We start from the raw sequence: 21,740 nt of genomic DNA, 5'->3' as shown, positions 1-21,740 counted from the left end.
GATGCACGCCAAGACCGTAGAATCCTACGCAGTGCCGTAGGGGACCGCACCGCCACTTCCCAGCAAATTAGGGACACTGTTGCTCCTGGGGTATCGGCGAGGACCATTCGCTCCCGTCTCCATGAAGCTGGGCTACGGTCCCGCACACCGTTAGGCCATCTTCCGCTCACGCCCTAACATCGTGCAGCCCGCCTCCAGTGGTGTCGCGACAGGCGTGAATGGAGGGACGAATGGAGACGTGTCGTCTTCAGCGATGAGAGTCGCTTCTGCCTTGGTGCCAATGATGGTCGTATGCGTGTTTGGCGCCGTGCAGGTGAGCGCCACAATCAGGACTGCATGCGACCGAGGCACACAGGGCCAACACCCAGCATCATGACGTGCGGAGTGATCTCCTACACTGGCCGTACACGTCTGGTGAGCATTGAGGGGACACTGAATAGTGCACGGTATATCCAAACCGTCATCGAACCCATCGTTCTACCATTCCTAGACCGGCAAGGGAACTTGTTGTTCTAACAGGACAATGCACGTCCGCATGTATCCCGTGCCACCCAACGTGCTCTAGAAGGTGTAAATCAACTACCCTGGCCAGCAAGATCTCCGGATCTGTCCCCCATTGAGCATGTTTGGGATTAGATGAAGCGTCGTCTCACGCGGTCTGCACGTCCAGCACGAACGCTGGTCCAACTGAGGCACCAGGTGGAAATGGCATGGCAAGCCGTTCCACAGGACTACATCCAGCATCTCTACTATCGTCTCCATGGGAGAATAGCAGCCTGCATTGCTGCGAAAGGTGGATATACACTGTACTAGTGCCGACATTGTGCATGCTCTGTTGCCTGTGTCTATGTGCCTGTGGTTCTGTCAGTGTGATCATGTGATGTATCTGACCCCAGGAATGTGTCAATAAAGTTTCCCCTTCCTGGGACAATGAATTCACGGTGTTCTTATTTCAATTTCCAGGAGTGTATTACATCCTCCATGAAGTCTGAGGGTATTTTGCCAGTCTCATACATCTTGCACACCATATGGAAGAGTTTTGTCATGGCTGGCTCTCCCAAGGATATCAGTAGTTCTGACAGAATGTCATGTACTCTTGGTGCCTTTTTTTGACTTAGATCTTTCAGTGCTCTGCCAAATTCTTCTCTCAGTGCCATACCTCCCATGTCACCTTCTTCTATGTCGTCTTCCATTTCTGTAATGTTGCTTTCAAGTTCATCCCCCTTGTAAAGAATCTTTATATACTTCTTTTACCTTTCTGCTTTCCCTTCTTTGCTTAGTACTGGTTTTTCTACTGATCTCTTGATATTCACACAGCTGCTTCTCTTTCCTCCAAAGGTCTCTAATTTTCCTGTAGATGAAATATGCTTCTAAATCCTTACATTTGTCCTCTAGTCATTCCTTCTTAGCCATTTTGCACTTCCCATCAGTCTCATTTTTTAGACATTTGTGTGCCCTTTTGCCTGCTTCATCTCTGAATTTTTATCCAAGGTGTACAGCTTTGCTTCCGCCATTTTTTCCCCAACATTTGAGGCTTTAATGAAACAAATTGGTTAAAATGTATCATTCAAAGTATTTACTATTGCTGGCCGCTACTTTCTCCCATCTTTCAGCAGTGTAGGAATCCTGTGCCGAAAAAATTGTTCATCTTTTGAAGCAATCCAAGAATCAATCCAATTTGTGTCTTCTTCATGAGATTGGAAGTGTTGGTCAGCCAGGTCATGTGCCATTGATCTAAACAGGTGATAGAGGGAGCAATGCCTGGAGAACACGGAAGGTGGGGTAGGACTTCCCATGTTAATGTTTCCAAGTACGTTTTGACTTCTTTTGCAATTTGGGGTCAAGTGTTGTTGTGTTGCAAAATCAGTTTATCATGCCTCTCACTGTATTGTGGCCATTTGTCTTTTAATGCTATGCTCAAACGCATTAATTGTGTTTGGTAATGAGCACCTGTGATTGTTTCACTTGGTTTTAACACCTCACAGTACAAAATGCCGAATTGGTCTCACCAATTACAGAGCATGGGATTGGAGCCATAATACTCGGTTTGGCTGTCAATATAGAAGCTTGCCTGGGATATCCCCATGATTTTTTGCATTTAGGGTTATTGTAATGAACCCATTTTTCATCCCCAGTCACAATGCAATATAGAAAACCCTTCCATTTTTGCCTCTGAAGCAACTGTTCACAAACACACAAACACTGTTCAACATCTCTTGGTTTCAGCTCTTACAGGACTCAAGTTCCTTCTTTCTGAATCATGCCTATAGCCTTGAGACGTTTTGAAATGGCTTACTGTGTCATTCACACTAATTGTGATAATTATTCTTGAGTTTGACGCGAGTCTTCACTCAGCAATGTCTCCAATTCTGCATCTTCGAAAATATTCTTTCTTTCACCACTATGCCAGTCTACAACATTAAAATTGCCATTCTTGAAGCGTTGAAACCACTCAAGACATGTTCTTTCACTAAAAGCATCCTTAGCATATGTACTTGAGAGCTTTTGATAAGACTCAGCCGCTGTTTTCTTCATATTGATACAAAACAGTAACACCTACTGCAAATGATGAGAATTAGGCTTGTAAATTGACATTTTCAATCAAGAACAACTTTATGTTGCAGATACAAATCGACTAATGTTTGAACAAGGTTATGTTGACTGAGATCCAAGCTAACTGCCTAACATCTGCGATCTGTTTCTTTCGACCACTACTTACCGTTGTCACCACCTATCGGCAAATGGCGGAAGCAAAATTGAACACCATGTATTTTCTCTTTTCATCCATTAAATTTAATATCTGTATCTCCTGTGTTATCTGAGGGGTAACTACCAGGCCTTGTCTTTCTACCTATCTGCCTTCACTATTTCATCACTTAAAGCTATTTCATCACTTAAAACTACCCATTCTTCTTCTACTGCATTCCTATCCACTGTTCTTGTCAACTGTTGCCCAATACTCTCTCTGAAACTTGATAACACATCTGGGTCTTTCAAGTCTCATCTCCTTAGTTTCCTACTTTTTTTTGCAATTTCTTATGTTTTAATCTAGAGTTCATAACCAGTAAATTGTGGTCCGAGTCCACATCTGCACTGGAAATTTCTTACAATTTAAAATCAGGTGCACTGGCAGAGGGTGGCGAACAAAGAAGGTGGGAGATGAGAATGGGTAGGAGATGATAGGACAGAGTGGGGTGGAATCTGCTAAGTGGAGGTTTGGGGACATTACATTACCTTAGACTGAGGCCAGGATAATTATGGTGTTGGAGCATATGTTGTAAGGATAACTCCCAACTGTGAAGTTCAGAAAAGCTGGTGGTGGAGGGGAGGATCCAAATGGCCTGAGTAGTGAAGCAGCCATTCAAAGCTTCAGTTGCATGTTGTGCCACAAAGTGGTCTATTTTGCTCTTGGCCACAGTTTGGGTGTGGCCATTCATCCTGGTGGAACAAGACTGGCTGGTCAAACCAATACAGAAAGCTGTACAGTGATTGCAGCAGAGCTGGTAAATGACATGGCTGCTTTCACAGGTGACTCAGCCCCTGATGAGATAGGATAAATCTAAACAGGATTGCAATAGTAACTGCTGGGTGTGTGGATTGGGCAAGTCATGCATCTGGGTCTCTCATGAGGATATGATCCTTGTGGCAAGGGGTTGGGTTTGGGAGTGGCATAGGGACAGACTAGGATGTTGTGGAGGTTGGAGAGGGTGATTGAAAACCACTTTAGGAGGGGTGGAAAGTACCTCTGGTAGGATGTCCCCCATTTCAGGGCAAGATCATAGGTAATCAAAGCCCTGATGAAGGACGTGGTTCAGTTGTTACAGTCCGAGTTGATACTGGGTGATGAGGAAGGCACTCTTTTGTGACTAGTTCTTGCGGGTATGGGAGGGTTGGGGGTGTGAGGGGAAATGCCCTGGGAGATCTATTTGTAGACTAGGTCTGAAGAATAGTGCTTGTTTGTGAAGGACTTGAGGCCCTCAGCATAGTGACCAAGGGAGCAGATATACTGTCACCAGGTGGCCAGTCTCTATGGGAGGGATTTTTTGGTGTGAAAGAGATGCCAGTTGTTGAAATGCATGTACGGTTGGTGGTTGGTAGGTTTAAAGTGGACAGAGATGTGGATGGAGCCATCAGAGAGGAGGAGGTCAATATTTAGGAAGGCGACACACTGGGTTGAGGAGGATCAGGTGAAGCATATGAGAGAGAAGGTGTTGTGGTTGTGAAGGAACGAAGATAGGGTGTTTTGGCCCTGAGTCCAGATCATAAAGATATCATCAATGAACATGAACCAGGTTTGGCGTTTTGGGAGGCTAGGAAGGTCTTCTCTAGATGGCCCATAAGCAGGTTGGCATAGGAGGGAGCCATGAGGGTACCTATGGCTATGGCACAGATTTGTCTGTATATCTTTACTTCAAAGGAATAGTTGTCAGTTAGGGTAAAGTTAGTAAGGTATATGAGGAGAATGAGGTAGTGGGTTTGGAGTTTGATGGACGTTGGGAAAGGCAGCGTTCAGAAGTGGTAAGACCATGGGAATGATGGATGTTGGTGTACAGAGAGATGGTGTCAAGAGTGATAACCAGGAATCCATGAGGTGAAAGGGTGAAGAAGGTGGAGAGGCAGTGAAGGAACTCGTTGGTATCTTTGCTGTTGGAAGCTAGATAACAGGCAATTGGTTGAAGGTGTTGGTCAATGAGGGCTGAAGTTCTTTCAGTGGGGGCCCAATAACCAGCCACAATAGGGCAATTCCGGCTTGTTGAGTTTATGGATTTTGGGGATCATGTAGAAGGTGGGTGTGCGAGGTGTCATATGGGCGAGGAGCGAGATGAATTTCAGGCAGAGGTTGTAGAAAGGGCCTAAGGCTTTAAGCAGAGGAGGTTTTGTTGGACGTCTGGGATGGGATCACTCTAGCAGAGTTTATAGGTGGAGGAGTCAGACAATTGACAGACATTATCTGCTAGGTAGTCACTGTGATCCATAACATCAGTTGTGGAACATTTGTCTGTAGATAGGATGATTGGTCTGGATTTGTTTCGAGGTTGTGAATGGCTATTCTTTTTTTCTACTGAAGGGTTGGTGTTCTGAGGAAGAGACCATGGGAAAGGATGGTGAAGCTAAGGTGGAGATAAGGAATTCCTGGAAGGTGACCAGATGGTGGTTGGATGGAGGGGGGGGGGGGATCACAGTTGGATGGTGGTATGAATTTGAAGACACAGAATTCATTGAGGTATTTTGATTGGTTTTGGTTGGAGGGATGGTTGGAAAAGAAGTGCTTCCATTGCAGGGATCGAGAGAAGGAGAGTAGGTCTTTGACAAGTCCAACTTTTGAGTGTAGAGCTAAGCGTTATCCTCTAACAGCTATCATTTTATTTATTCCTACTGATCCCACTTCATTCCCCATCCTGACATACTTTAGTGTTTTATTTTCCACACCTATCCATGCCACATGACCTTGTGATCTTTGCCCCCCCCCCCCCTCCTTCTTCCCTTATTGCAACACACACTACCATACCTCATCAATCCTTTTCTCTCATGTATCTGTACATTTTTAACATAAAATTTATGCTTATTTTTACTTTGTTTGATGCGGTTTCGCTCATTTTTGCGTATTTTTATGCATTTGTTGATATTTTACGTAACTGTGTGAGTTTCTGCATGTCTTTGTGCATTTTTATGAGTATTTTCTCTTATTCATGACCTCTCACAACCATCAATACCAATCTTGGCCATTTCTGGGTCACTCCCGTTTCCTTTACTCCCTTACTGACACAATGGGCCCCTGCTTCACCTTTCTGTACCAGTTGAGAAATGTATCCCATTCCCTTGCTAAAACGCAGTCCCATATCGTATTTCTCAACTGCTACCTAAACCATGAATCCCCCCCAAATGGTCTAATCGTAAAGATTCCTTTCTCTGGATCACAATGCTCCTTTGTACAAATGTGAAAGCCAGAACTGATTGTTTACTTTGTCCATTAGTATCAAGAATAACTTGTGCAATGCACAGAAATTTTCTCAAAATTTAAAATAATTTGTTTATTATCAATTAATATATGGGAGTATCCAGCTGTTTTGATACATATTGAAGCATTTGTGTTGTTGCCTTGATAAGTCTCACTTGAAATCTAAACACAGTAGACAAATGGTGATCCAGGGAAGGGTTTCTATATAATGATCACAGGAGAGTCATGGGTAAAAAATATTGAGAACTAATACATTGGGACTTTTTTCTGAACATTTTGACATGATACAGCACTACTGGCTGCACACTCATGAGTGTGGAAGGTATACAGTCATGCAAAAACTGCCTTGGAAACAAGAATCCAGCTGTGCCAACCTGATGCAAGTATAGTAACAACTGTGGCTGTGTGTATGTGTGAAGAAAAGGAAAGTTATAACATATTTTAATCTTCAGTGCTGTATGAACAAAGACTAACATGGGGCATCTATTTCACATAAAACCATTTTGGTTGCTAGCCCATTCAGAGACTTGATTATCCAATGATTAATAGCATGTTTAGGTAAAGATACATAAATTATGATTAAGGTAATTTGTGTATATGTTTGGTAATGATAGTATTCATGCTGATTGAATCACCATTCACAATATTATTACATCAGTTTTTTCATAGTTAAATATCTGAAAAAATTGGTATTATTTGACATTATCTGAATGGTGAGGCATGGTGCTCCTTCATATACCACTCAGTAGGTGAGTGACATATGAAGTTCAGTATGTGATATTATAGGCAGCTGATTAGGCTGCTGCAGGACAGACTGAATCTGACAGGTCAGCAGTGGGTCAGTATGAATGTTTGTTGGGGTTGGGGTTGTCAGCTGTCAGACAGCTGTGACAGGTGAACACAGCAGAAGTAAAGGTGGCTAACAAGCAGCAAGGCCCAGCAGTAATTGGGGTTTGTCTAGGCAGGAAGAAGGGTATGTTTCAATGATACAGTTCTGGGACAAGCTAATATGGAGGAACCTGTGACTAGAAATGTTTTCACTAATGTCATTTTAATAAAAATACATTATAACTCATTGCAAGCATGCTAGAGAAAAACCAATGACAGCTTTGGAACTGCGGCAGCAGAATGAGCTCGTGTCTGAAGCTTTAATAGTTAAAAAGTTATTGATGTTATTATCATTATTGATTACAGTAAATTGTACAAGTGAATCCATCATGAAAGCCACACTCGTGATACACCAGGTGAAAGAGGATAAGGCCCGCAATATAATGAACAGTTCATTTTTGTAATTAAACAACTTTAAAAAAATGTTGTGAACAACTTACTTTATTTAGATAAGTAGTGCCATAACTATGAACTCCTTCACAGAGACGCAAATGATCTTATCAGCAATAGTTTCTTTCCTTAATATTCCAATAACTTTTGACGTGTATTGAATTGCAGTTGTGATTCATAAAATGGGCCAAGTTAGTGGTTTGACTAGATTGTCGAATTTGGCAATTTGTGTGTATGATATTTGTTTAAAATTGTTAAATAATGTATAAATGAGTCTGTTAAGAGATTGAAAAATGACTGCAAAGATTTTCATATGTTTTAGCATAAGTAATTATTTGAAATTTTTATGCAAATTATGAATGGTGGTCAGGATGAAAGTATCTGCGCTGAATTGAGGAGTGGTCATGTGAACAAACCTTTAAATAAGTATATGGGGCAGTCGAGCAATGCTATGGACCACCATCCATAGCATTTTGCAGTGAAAGATTTTCATGCCTAGGAGTTGCATGCTGTGATTTAGTGCATGACGCTGGATATAATGCTATGTATGCACAACATAATACCAAAATTGGCACTACCGATACAGTGTTCAGTTATTCGGTAAGTCATTTGTTTGTGTCCACCATTCCACTTGTTTAAAAATTAATTACAAGGGATTCATATAAAACTTAAAATCAATCTGTTTTGGTCAATGTTATTATCCTTTGGAATTTTTATCAACAGTTCCAGCCTCAGTACATCTTTTTTATTAAATTATTCACTAATGTCTCATTGCTAATATAAGGCAGCTTTGGTATCAACATTATTATGTTGTGTTGTTGTGCTAAAAATTCATGGAGTATGGCCACTCCCTCAGGTGGAGGAGTAAAAGATTGCAAAATATGCATATAATAAAAGCTCTTTACTGACTCTGAACCCCCCCCCCCCCCCACAATTTGTGCAGAATATAGATGCCACTTGCCAACTTGATACATACACTCCTGGAAATGGAAAAAAGAACACATTGACACCGGTGTGTCAGACCCACCATACTTGCTCCGGACACTGCAAGAGGGCTGTACAAGCAATGATCACACGCACGGCACAGCGGACACACCAGGAACCGCGGTGTTGGCCGTCGAATGGCGCTAGCTGCGCAGCATTTGTGCACCGCCGCTGTCAGTGTCAGCCAGTTTGCCGTGGCATACGGGGCTCCATCGCAGTCTTTAACACTGGTAGCATGCCGCGACAGCGTGAACGTGAACCGTATGTGCAGTTGACGGACTTTGAGCGAGGGCGTATAGTGGGCATGCGGGAGGCCGGGTGGACGTACTGCCGAACTGCTCAACACGTGGGGCGTGAGGTATCCACAGTACATCGATGTTGTCGCCAGTGGTCGGCGGGAGGTGTACGTGCCCGTCGACCTGGGACCGGACCGCAGCGACGCACGGATGCACGCCAAGACCGTAGGATACAACGCAGTGCCGTAGGGGACCGCACCGCCACTTCCCAGCAAATTAGGGACACTGTTGCTCCTGGGGTATCGGCGAGGACCATTCGCAACCGTCTCCATGAAGCTGGGCTACGGTCCCGCACACCGTTAGGCCGTCTTCCGCTCACGCCCCATCGTGCAGCCCGCCTCCTGTGGTGTCGCGACAGGCGTGAATGGAGGGACGAATGGAGACGTGTCGTCTTCAGCGATGAGAGTCGCTTCTGCCTTGGTGCCAATGAGGGTCGTATGCGTGTTTGGCGCCGTGCAGGTGAGCGCCACAATCAGGACTGCATACGACCGAGGCACACAGGGCCAACACCCGGCATCATGGTGTGGGGAGCGATCTCCTACACTGGCCGTACACCTCTGGTGATCGTCGAGGGGACACTGAATAGTGCACGGTACATCCAAACCGTCATCGAACCCATCGTTCTACCATTCCTAGACCGGCAAGGGAACTTGCTGTTCCAACAGGACAATGCACGTCCGCATGTATCCCGTGCCACCCAACGTGCTCTAGAAGGTGTAAGTCAACTACCCTGGCCAGCAAGATCTCCGGATCTGTCCCCCATCGAGCATGTATGGGACTGGATGAAGCGTCGTCTCACGTGGTCTGCACCCCCAGCACGAACGCTGGTCCAACTGAGGCGCCAGGTGGAAATGGCATGGCAAGCCGTTCCACAGGACTACATCCAGCATCTCTACGATCGTCTCCATGGGAGAATAGCAGCCTACATTGCTGCGAAAGGTGGATATACACTGTACTAGTGCCGACATTGTGCATGCTCTGTTGCCTGTGTCTATGTGCCTGTGGTTCTGTCAGTGTGATCATGTGATGTATCTGACCCCAGGAATGTGTCAATAAAGTTTCCCCTTCCTGGGACAATGAATTCACGGTGTTCTTATTTCAATTTCCAGGAGTGTATTTTCCCTGTGTAAGTATCCCAGCTGAACTTTTGTCTATGCAAAATCCTAATAGTTTAATCAGTTTGTTGTCATCACTGGGAGCTTTCAAACTGAATACAATGTCTTCAGTTTTACTGTCTTAGAAAATTATTCCCTTTGTCTGGTATTCTCAATTTTACAGAAATTTGTGTTATGTTATCACCATACTAAAAAAACAAAGAACCATGGAGTGACAGCTAGGCAATCAACTAAGTTTGTGTCTCTAACAACAGTTCTGAAAGATTTATCATATGGATGCAGCCTCAAATGCGGCAACTGTAATTTCAAGTAATATTACCTCTTGTGTCTCATAAATGAGTTTCTCAAGTGAGTTTTCAGACTATTACATAGCTTTGAAAGACTTGTGTAAATATTAAGAGTGCAACAGGAAAATTTTATTTTACCCATAGGTTGAGGTCCACAATACTAGACAGACCCAGAGTAAGCCAAAATAGTCCCAGCAGACATAATTTCAAGCTACAAGTTATGTAATTGTATTAGGAATTTGCATTATTTCACATTGGATGAATGACGTATTCTAGATAATTTTATCAGATTTTCCTGAAGTTTCTCCCATTCACTCTTATAACCGTCTGATACAAGAGTACCTACATTTTATTTTAACTCATATTTTAGTTTCTGAAGAGTGCTGAATTAAAATTATAAAAACTCATGAAGCTCTTATGCTCATCCTTAAAATCAAAGTTACCTCAGTTCCACATAAAGAAAAGAACCTCGGTCGCTGTTGAATGTTCAAGCACATCACCAATAGTCTCAATTAAGGAAATAGTTAAAATGGAAAATAATTTTTGGGAATGGAACTATAAAAAACTGGCACAGAACATACCCAATAATGACAAATACTATCTCCACGATGTACAAGCACTACTTCTACAGGGTGCTACAAAAAGGTACGGCCAAACTTTCAAGAAACATTTCTCACACACAAAGAAAGAAAATATCTTATGTGGATATGTGTCCAGAAACGCTTACTTTCCATGTTAGAGCTCATTTTATTTCTTCTCTTCAAATCATATTAATCATGGAATGGAAACACACAGCAATGGAAAGTACCAGCATGACTTCAAACACTTCGTTACAGGAAACGTTCAAATTGTCCTCCGTTAGCGAGAATACATGCATCCATCCTCCGTCGCATGAAATCCCTGATGCGCTGATGGCAGCCCTGGAGAATGGCGTATTCTATCAGAGCAGTCCACAATACGAGCACGAGGAGTCTCTACATTTGGTACCGGGGTTGCGTAGACAAGAGCTTTCAAATGCCCCCATAAATGCAAGTCAAGAGGGTTGAGGACAGGAGAGTGTGGAGGCCAGGGAATTGGTCTGCCTCTACCAATCCATCGGTCTCTGAATCTGTTGTTGAGAAGCGTACGAACACTTCGACTGAAATGTGCAGGAGCTCCATCGTGCATGAACCACATGTTGTGTCGTACTTGTAAAGGCACATGTTCTAGCAGCACAGGTAGAGTATCCCATATGAAATCATGATAACGTGCTCCATTGAGCTTAGGTGGAAGAACATGGGGCCCAATCAAGACATTACCAACAATGCCTGCCCAAACGTTCACAGAAAATCTGTGTTGATGATGTGATTGCACAATTGCATGCGGATTTTCGTCAGCCTACACCTGTTGATTGTGAAAATTTACAATTTGATCACGTTGGAAAGAAGCCTCATCCGTAAAGAGAACATTTGCACTGAAATGAGGATTGACACATGGTTGGATGAACCATTCACAGAAGTGTACCAGTGGAGGCAAATCAGCTGCTGATAGTGCATGCACACGCTGTACATGGTACGGAAATAACTGGTTCTCCCGTAACACTCTCCATACAGTGACGTGGTCAATGTTACCTTTTACTGCAGCTACTTCTCTGACGCTGACATTAGGGTTATCGTCAACTGCACGGAGAACTGCCTCGTCCATTGCAGGTGTCCTCGTCGTTCTAGGTCTTCCCCAGTCGCAAGTCATAGGCTGGAATGTTCCGTGCTCCCTAAGACGCCGATCAATTGCTTCGAACGTCTTCCTGTCGGGACACCTTCGTTTTGGAAATCTGTCTCGATACAAATGTACCGCGCCACGGCTATTGCCCCATGCTAATCCATACATCAAACGGGCATCTGCCAACTCCGCATTTGTAAACATTGCACTGACTGCAAAACCACTTTCGTGATGAACACTAACCTGTTGATGCTACGTACTGATGTGCTTGATGCTAGTACTGTAGAGCAATGAGTCGCATGTCAACACAAGCACCGAAGTCAACACTACCTTTCTTCAGTTGGGCCAACTGGCGGTGAATCGAGGAAGCACAGTACACACTGACGAAACTAAAATGAGCTCTAACATGGAAATTAAGCACTTCCGGACACATGTCCACATAACATCTTTTCTTTATTTGTGTGTGAGGAATTTTTCCTGAAAGTTTGGCCGTACCTTTTTGTAACACCCTGTATTCGGCTTCTAGGTACCTGTTATTGTTTACCCATTACATAAAGCAAATTTCGAGTTACCCTAAATTTGTCACTCTAACAGTTGAGAGTATATAAAACATGCCAAATGGAAAAAAGAGGTGCAATCGTTATCAAAATGGGGCGATTTATTTGTCGTCCAAAATGGCATGATCATTGGATTTTAGGCCAAGGGTGGAAACAATTCTGGATCGGCTAAGTTTGTAAACCAGCTGCATGTTGCCATGGTAAAAGTATACCAAGCACGGCAAAATAGCACCATCCAAAACTGGCGCCCAGGCAACTTTGGTGTGCCATGGACCATAGATGACGGGGGTGAACGACAACTGCAGAGTTTATGGTTGAACAGATATGCTACTGTTCAGCAACTGACCACCCAGATGAAACAAAGGGCTACTAACAGTGTCTCCTAAATGACCATTCAGTATATGTTACTGCGTATGGGTCTTCACAGCAGGCGCTTGGTTCATGCTCCCACGCTGACTGCTGTTGCTCAGTGACCAGAGCTGGAATAATTTGCACGCCAGTACCGCCATTGGACGTCCACTGAGTGGCGACAGGTAGCTTTTTCAGATGAATCATGTTTTATGCTCCATCAGACAGATGGAGTTGACGTCTATGACCGTGCAACAATCGTTGTCAGGATCTAGGCCGGAGAAGAGTGTTATGGTCTGGGGAATGTTTCCATGGCATTTCCTGTATGATCTCGTCACTCAGGTAAGCACAACAGATCAACATCAGTATGCATCTATCCTTGGGGACCACGTTCACCCATACATAGTTTGTTTATTTCTTGGCATGATGACATCTGCTTGCAGAACAATGCAATGTGTGACACAGATAGCAGTTTATGTGCTAGGCTCGAAGAGAACCAAGATGAGTTTACCATACTGATCTGGCCTCCAAACTTATCGGATTTAAACTCAACCGAGAATCTCTGGGACCATCTTGATAGAGCTGTTTGCACAGTGGATCCTCAGCCAATAACCATAGTGCAGCTGGCAATAGCACTGGAATCAGCACGCGTCCACATCCCTGTCAGTACCTTCCAGAACTTCACTGATTCTCTTCCTGCACATCTGCACTGCAAAAGACTTTTGACAGGTGGTCACATTAATGTGATTGGATAGGATAGGACAAAAAATTAGTCACCGTCGTGTAACACCGCCTTTATCCTTGCTAATGGCCTCAATGTGACAAGGAAGAGAGTCCAGAAGTTCCTTCAACTACCCCACATCCATCTGAAGCCACTCATTGATGGTTAGGTCCTGTAAGGATTCCAAAGTATGGGGGTGTTGTTTGCTATGTTTTAGCTGCTGTTCCAAATAGTCCGAGGTATTTCCTGTGGGATTAAGATGCTGTGATTTAGCGAGCCAGTCGAACTGTGATAGAGTGTCAGAGTGTTTATCAAGGCGGGAAAGTCATCCCCCTAAATGTGACTGTCGTCTTATTGAAAGACAAGAATATCCACAGCACACTCATCAAAAAGATGTAGAAGAAAGAACATCATTTGCTCATCAGTAATGTAGAAATATACATTCTGATTCATGTTAACAGTAACCTAAGTGATTGGGCCAAAGTTATGATACTAAAAACATCCTCAATACATCAAAGAACTGTCTCTGGATTGAGCTACACCCTTTATGCACAGCAGGTTAAAATCTCCATTGGGGCGTTGGTGCACTTGACGCCTTGCATAGTTTGAAAAGGCGCAAAATTATAACTTGTCGGACTACACTACACGTCTACAGACAGCTACTGCCTAGTTTTAGTACTTTTCACCCTCTTACGACATGCAGGTTTATGTGCCACTGTAAAGAATTGCATTTTACGAGGTTCAAACAGGACAGCATTCTGTCACATCTTCACGTTGACCCATTTTACTGCACTGATTCTATACAAGCAACAGGCACATACACGCTGCTCCTTTCTGCCATTCTGTCATGTCTTGACTCATTTTACTGTGCTCATTGTACACAGGCAGCAGGCAGATACAACGGCATCACTGGTACGACTTTAGTAAGAAGTGGAGGGTAGCGTCACCTCTCGTTACTAATTCTATAGCATGTAAAGCATTCCAAAGTGAACAGTGTGCCCTTTTAAGAGGTTGGCTGCTATTTTGTATCATCGAAAGCTGATATTTTGCAAGTGGCTTCCTTACACATGTTTTCCTCCCATAGGTAATACCAATAACCAGTTGACAATAAAAATGTTACCTTGCGTGACCTGCGCGATCCACTGGAGGTAGGCAGTGACCCTTGTGTTGGTAGCTGGGGAGACAGCACAGGAGGACCCAAAGCTGATGATGCCCACCAACTGCAGCCGCATGCTATATGGATCCTGCCACACCAGGGGGCCACCAGAGTCACTCTGTAACATTACGTCAAACAACATTATAGTATCACAGCAAACATCTTTAACCTGCACTTCTAAATTTTTTAATGGCTATTAGCAAACTGTTCCTTAGGTTGGTTCAAATGGCTCTGAGCACTATGGGACTTAACATCTATCGTCATCAGTCCCCTAGAACTTAGAACTACTTAAACCTAACTAACCTAAGGACAGCACACAACACCCAGCCATCACGAGGCAGAGAAAATCCCTTACCCCGCCGGGAATCGAACCCGGGAACCCGAGCGTGGGAAGCGAGAACGCTACCGCACGACCACGAGATGCGGGCCTTAGGTTGCTTTTAACATTATTGCTCACCCATTTACGCCTCCAATTACATTGCTATCATCATCATCATCATCTAAATATCATCATCATTGCTAGACTCTAGAGGTTAGAAGAAATTGTGGAAAACAGATTAACATATGATTTGATTATTGGTTCTAAGTAATGGTTCTACAATGAGGGAATAAAAGTCGGTATTCTGAAAGGTATTCTCCCTTCTTACAATCTGTTCGTGTCTAAGAGCCATCTTTCTTTGTTTTCTTTTATTCTATCTTCTATTTCGAAAATTGGAATCTTAAGAAAACAGACTCCACCTCTGTGCAGCATTGTCTGGAAATCAAGCACATCTATGTAGTACCTGTAGAAATACTGCACTCTGCTCACAGTGGACAGAAACTATCTCTGCTTGAAATAGTGGAGATGACAGTGTTCTAAAGGAACCAGCCTGAACAGCTACGGAATGAACTACCAGACTTCAGTTAGGCATTCCCTCCACTTCTTGATACTACTTAAGTAGCTCCTCGCCGGGCTGTGAAGGGTCAAAGGATGTCTAAGGGATGACTGCCTATTGCTGTGTTATGGTCTGCTTGCGGCGTCATCCGGATGCGGTATGGAGTAGAACAACGCATCTGCGTTGCGTGTCCACGTGAGTAGGGTTCGTCATGCCACTCGCTACGCACGCGCATCGTCAAATATATAAAAATGCACGAGTCATGTTGTCAGTAGCACTACTGTTCAAAACAAGCTGTCGTGCAATGACCACAAGATGTTTGTGTTGTAAGTTCATCAGATGTCGCTAATGTCGGCATACACTCGCTTTCAATAATTAATTGAACAGTGAAAATAAAGGGGAATACAATAGTTGAAGTTTGTAATGAGCTTATAACGTATAAAAGACATTACAGTAATAAAAAGCAATAAAACGAACACGACAAAAGTAAGATTGTTCAAAAGAGGAAGAGTGTATTGTTTTTAAGCTGCAGACAATCTGCGAGTGTATTTATGATTTTCCCATTTTTTGTTGCAGATCTGATGATGGCAATTATAGACCGAAACCGGTAATCTGTTAACAAAAAGTTTGTGACCATAGAAGTAAATAAAAGGAAACTTATTGTATATGCGGGTCACTGTTTTATTCGCGACAATGTTTTAGCTTGTGAGGTGACAAAAGCCATGGAATGGCGACATGCACACATACAGATGGCGATAGTATCGTGTACACAAGGTATAAAAGTGCTGTGGACTGGCGGAGCTGTCATTTGTGCTCAGGTGATTCATGTGAAGAGGTTTTCGACGTGATTATGACCATACGACGGGAATTAACAGACTCTGGAAACGTAATGGTAACTGGAGCTAGACACATGGGACATTCCGTTTCAGAAATCGTTAGGAATTCAGTATTCCGCAATCCACGTGTCAAATTTCAGGCATTACTGCTCTCCGTGGACAACACAGTGGCTGACGGCCTTCACTTAACGACCGAGGTTTGACACCGCCTGAGGATAGAGAATTTGTTGTGTGCCTGTTGTTTAGAGCAGTGGTTCCCAATAGGTGGTCCGCGGACTCCCAGGGGTCCGCGAGCTATGCCATAAGGGTCCGCAAGATGCTATTAGAATAAAAAATATATTAAATATATTTCGTATGTTAACAGATTTTTTGTTTTGGCCATATCCTGCATGAACTGTTTTAAGCTCAATATTTTTTCAATAATGAATACGTCAATGGTACTTTCTAATTACCAAAAATAGAAAACGTATAAAAAGACTCTTAATTTGGCTTTTTTAGGTACTTGATACTGTAATATGACAAGGTACCAATCATGCTTGTTGAGGGGGGTCCACGAGAAAATTTTGTTGGGAACCCCTGGTTTAGAGCTTCGGTGAAGGCAACTGACCTGACAGGCATCGGTGCCGTTCCTGTAGGTGCAGACGCGGTACTCGGCCGTGGCGGCGTTGGAGTCGCAGGCGGAGGGCGAGATCACTGTCAGGTTGGTCTCCATCAGCACATCGGACAGCGGCCCGCCGAAGCTCGTGGTTCCCCAGCCTGTGGGCAGTGCGCCCATTCACTCACTGGGCACCCAGTCGGTTCTGGATTCTACAGTAACTTTGGTACATCTGACGTAAGTACACTATCTGATCTAAAGTATTCGGGGCATCTGTTAGTGGACATTAATGTAGGGTGTGTCCACCTTCTGCCTCCATGGCAGCTTGAAAGCTGCTGGGTACACTTTCAATGAGGTGTCGGCATGTCTGCGTAGCAATGGCAGCCACTCGTCCTCAAGAGCTGAAGCCAGAGAAGGTATTGATGTTGGACGCTGCAGTCTGGAGTAAAGTCAACATTTTAACTCTTTCCGTTAGGTGCAGGCCGGGACTAAATCGGTTCCTTACAGGAATGTTATTGTCCACAAACCATTGCCTCACAGACGCTGCGTTGTGACAGAGTGCATTGTCATGCTAATATAATAATCGTCTTCGAACTATTCCTCTGCTATATGCAGTACGCAATGCCGTAAAAAGTGTTCATATCCTTCTGCAATTAGGGCTTTCTTAAACTCAATAAGGAAACCACACATTAAACACGAAAATGCGCTACTGGCCATTAAAATACCTACACCACGAAGATGACGTGCTACAGATGCCAAATTTAACCGACGGGAAGAAGATGCTGTGATATGCAAATGATTAGTTTTTCAGAGCATTCATACAAGGTTGGCGCCGGTGGCGACACCAACAACGTGCTGACATGAGGAAAGATTCCAGCCGATTTCTCATACACAAACAGCAGTTGACGTGAACCGTTGTTGTGATCCCTCGTGTAAGGAGGAGAAATGCGTTCCATCACGTTTCCGACTTTGATAAAGGTCGGATTGTAGCCTATCCCGATTGTGGTTTATCGTATCGCGACATTGCTGCTCGCGTTGGTCGAGATCCAATGACTGTTAGCAGAATATGGAATCGGTGGGTTCCGGAGGGTAATACGGAATGCTGTGCTGGATCCCAAGGGCCTCGTATCACTAGCAGTCGAGATGACAGGCATCTTATCAGCATGGCTGTAACGGATCGTGCAGCCACGTCTCGATCCCTGAGTCAACAGATGGGGACGTTTGCAAGACAACAACCATCTGCACGAACAGTTCGACGACGTTTGCAGCAGCATGGACTATCAGCTCGGAGACCATGGCTTCGGTTACCTTTGACGCTGTATCACCGACAGGAGAGCCTGCGATGGTGCACTCAGCGACGAACCTGGTTGCACGAATGGCAAAACGTCATCTTTTCGGACGAATCCAGGTTGTGTTTACAGCATGATGAGGGTCGCATCCGTGTTTGGCGACATCGCGGTGAACGCACATTCGAAGCGTGTATTCTTCATCGCCATACTGGCGTATCGCCCGGCGTGATGGTATGGGGTGCCATTGGTTACACGTCTCGGTCACCTCTTGCTCCCATTGACGTCACTTTGAACAGTGGACGTTACATTTCAGATGTGTTACGGCCCGTGGCTCTACCCTTCATTCGATCCCTGCGATACCCTACGTTTCATTAGGGTAATGCACGACCGCATGTTGCAGGTCCTGTACGGGCCTTTCTGGATACAGAAAATGTTGGACTGCTGCCCTGACCAGCACATTCTCCAGATCTCTCACCAATTGAAAACGTCAATGGTGGCCGCGCAACTGGCTCGTCACAATACGCCAGTCACTGATGAACTGAGGTATCGTGTTGAAGCTGCATGGGCAGCTGTACCTGTACACGCCATCCAAGCTCTGTTTGACTCAATGCCAGGCGTATCAAGGCCGTTATTACGGCCAGAGGTGGTTGTTCTGGGTACTGGTTTCTCAGGATCTATGCACCCAAATTGCGTGAAAATGTAATCACATGTCAATTCTAGTATAATATATTTGTCCAATGAATACCCATTTATCATCTGCATTTCTCCTTGGTGTTGCAATTTTAATGGCCAGTAGTGTAATCTATACCGTAATGGCACCTCCTATGTATTTCGTTGTTGACACTACATACCAGGACACCTAACGTTCTCCGGGCATTCACCAAGCCTAAACCCATCCGACGGATTGCCACAGGGTATAGTGTGATTCATCATATCAAATCATTAGTTTCCCGTTGACCTCTGCCCCGTGTCTTCTCCCTTTACATCACCTCAAGTGTCGCTTAGCACTGATTACAGAAATCTGTGGCTTATGAGGAACTACTCGATCACTGCAGCTCATTCCTTTTTAACTTCCTATGTGCAGTCATTGTGCTAGCTGGACTGTTGATGCTAGTTCCAATCTCGTCAAATGAAGCGAAAATTTTTATTTCTCTACAGCTAATCAAATGACTTTGATTATCATTTTTATGCAGTTAAATTGTTTAAATGTAATTTTTATTTCTAGTACTTTGCCTCGTAATTTTCGTCATCCTAATTACTATTTCTGCGTTTACTATTCATCCTACGATTCTTTCTTCGTTTGGCATGTGCTTGTGGCGTCTATAATATGCAAACATGTGCCAACCAGGTCCGCTCATCCATTGATAACGTGGCAAACCGTGTGGCCCGTATGAGGATAGTTTCATGTAATCAATGACAGTTCGTTTTTCTAGCGCTAAAACTGAAATGTTGTTGCGGAAGATGATTATGCAAACAAACATACTATGAAAGTTTTCTGTCGTTGAGTTGAGGGTTGGGTTGGGGTTGGGTTGTTTGTGGGAAGAGACCAAATTGCGAGGTCATCGGTCTCATGGGGTTAGGGAAGGACGGGGAAGTAAGTCGGCCGTGCCCTTTCAAAGGAACTATCCCGGCATTTACCTAAATCGGGATGGCCGGACGCTGGATTGAACTGTCGTCCTCCCGAATGCGAGTCCAGTGTGCTAACCACTGCGCCACCTCACTCGGTCTTTGAGTTGACTCGCAGAAGTTAGCCTTAAATGCCGTGAACAAAGCAATCGTGATCTTAGTCCAGTCACAGATTGTTGATCGCCGTTTTCTCAGATACATTGCACATCTCGAGGTTGTGATTAGGTTAGGACATGAATTTCAATTCACATCGTCCGCCACAGTTCAATCATTGGTCACTTAAAATCAGCTATCGACACACTATCCACATTCTCGTCATCCCTCACTGCCGCCGCTTCCAACATTGCCCCACATTACATATTAACAGCATTTGTGAAGTGACTCGCCGTATTTGTTTGCCTCCTATCACCGAGCAGTAGCAGGCAGCGTATGTGGCAACACTGCAGCGGCAAGTGAAAAACATCAACTATCAAGTAATTTTAGTTTAATTAATTAATTAATATTAGTATTTTGTAAAACCAAGTATCATGTAACATTTGAGCATACCCACTGCACATGTTTTAAAATAAAGGCGAAACAAATCGGGCTTAAAGAAGCTCGTGTTAAAGCGGCCACAGACGGCTAGTGCAGCGGGAAAGCGACAGCTACCTAGCGCCTGGACGGTGACGCCCTGGAAGTCGGTGTAGGTGTAGAGGAAGGGCAGGCAGACGGGCCCCACGGCCACGTTGTACGTGATCTGCCCGATGACGCGCACCACGCCGATGTCGTTGAGGTGCGTGCTGTCCTCGTAGTCGGGGTGGGGCACCAGCTGCTGCAGCCGGTACAGCGCCGCCTTGTCCGTGTCCGTCCCTGACCAGAACGAGAACAATTACGAAGTAGCGTCAACCCAAGAAAATACACAGACAAATATCTAGACAGGATGCGATTACATCAGTCGTGAATGTCTTGAGCAAGTCACAGTGCGTAAGGGCACAGTTTGAAAAGTGTGTATGCAAATATTCGCAGGAGCCGGCCGGTGTGACCGAGCTGTTCTAGGCACTACAGTATGGCACCGCGCGACCGCTACGGTCGCAGGTTCGAATCCTGCCTCGGGCATGGATGTGTGTGATGTCCTTAGGTTAGTTAGGTTTAAGTAGTTCTAAGTTCTAGGGGACTGGTGACCTCAGATGTTAAGTCCCTTAGTGCTCAGAGCCATTTGAACCATTTTTTTTTCGCAGGAATTTTTCTTGTTTTGGATGTCTGGAATCGCGATTGTAAGGTTTTAATTGTATAGAGACGCTCGCAGACTCGAGAGAAGCTGCGCTGCAAAGAGATAAGTTAGAGGTGATCTTTTCTTTGTGAAGACGCGCGCCAGCATTATTTGTTGATCGCGAGGAGAGGAGACACGCAGTCGAGCTTTAGTGTCAGACGTAAACAGTCGGGTTTTGATTTAGTAGCAGTAAGCAGCCAACAAAGGAGATTATTGGGAATTATATTATGAATTTATGGAAGATTTATTGTGGCAGGAAAAAGAATTGATTTTTACATTGGCACGATTATACTCTCGGTGAATAATGGATGACAGGAAATGATTAAGTTTCAAATACGGTTCCCGGGTTTGCCGCCGGACCGTATTGTATAGCTCGCACAATACTTCATCGATGCAACTGCTCGACATCATCAGGTGGTGGTAGCTACTGCTGTCACTGTTGCAAGGCGCGACTGATGATAATCGCTGGCTGGCTGGCTGACTAACGTGTCGTCATAAGGCACATGTGGGGGCAGGATAAGCACTTGCGTGCTGTGCCTGCAGGGCCTAAATTATGTGGAAGGGGATGTCCTATCAGTTGTGGGGGTCCTAACGGTTGATGGAGGTGTTACTTGGGGCTGTTGGGAAGTGAGTCACTCCCGCAACAGGTCCGGCCAACGGGTAGTAGGCCGGTGTGTGGTTGGTGGAGCAGTCCCTGTATGAGGCGGTTGTGGGAGTGCCTTTTTCATAGAACTGACGTGCAAAGACCCGAAAACGACCATACAGCGTCAGAAGTCCGGTATGGGGGGGAGGGGGCAGAACCGGGGGAGGCGCAGTGCAAGCTTGAGCGCATTGTTTTGCACCTGCTGGAGGGAGAGTATCGAGGAGTTGC

The 21,740-nt window shown here is 44.6% G+C and overlaps 1 protein-coding gene across 5 annotated transcripts in view; it reads right to left on the bottom strand.

The window, feature by feature from the left end:
- Nucleotides 1–21,740, bottom strand: part of LOC126274026 (venom serine protease-like) — a 248,042-nt gene that overhangs the window by 15,412 nt on the left and 210,890 nt on the right. For all 5 annotated transcript variants that reach the window (XM_049977078.1, XM_049977076.1, XM_049977079.1 and 2 more), the window contains 3 exons: nt 20,269–20,469; nt 16,718–16,866; nt 14,364–14,517 (listed from right to left, as the gene is read on the bottom strand). In XM_049977078.1, the coding sequence (XP_049833035.1) occupies nt 14,364–14,517; nt 16,718–16,866; nt 20,269–20,469 (504 nt within the window). The remainder of the gene's footprint in view (nt 1–14,363; nt 14,518–16,717; nt 16,867–20,268; nt 20,470–21,740) is intronic.

This window comes from Schistocerca gregaria, chromosome 1, assembly GCF_023897955.1.
Source record: "Schistocerca gregaria isolate iqSchGreg1 chromosome 1, iqSchGreg1.2, whole genome shotgun sequence".
Lineage (NCBI taxonomy): Eukaryota > Metazoa > Arthropoda > Insecta > Orthoptera > Acrididae > Schistocerca > Schistocerca gregaria.
Note: the sequence above shows the minus strand (reverse complement) of the source record. Positions and strands in the feature narration are given on the sequence as shown.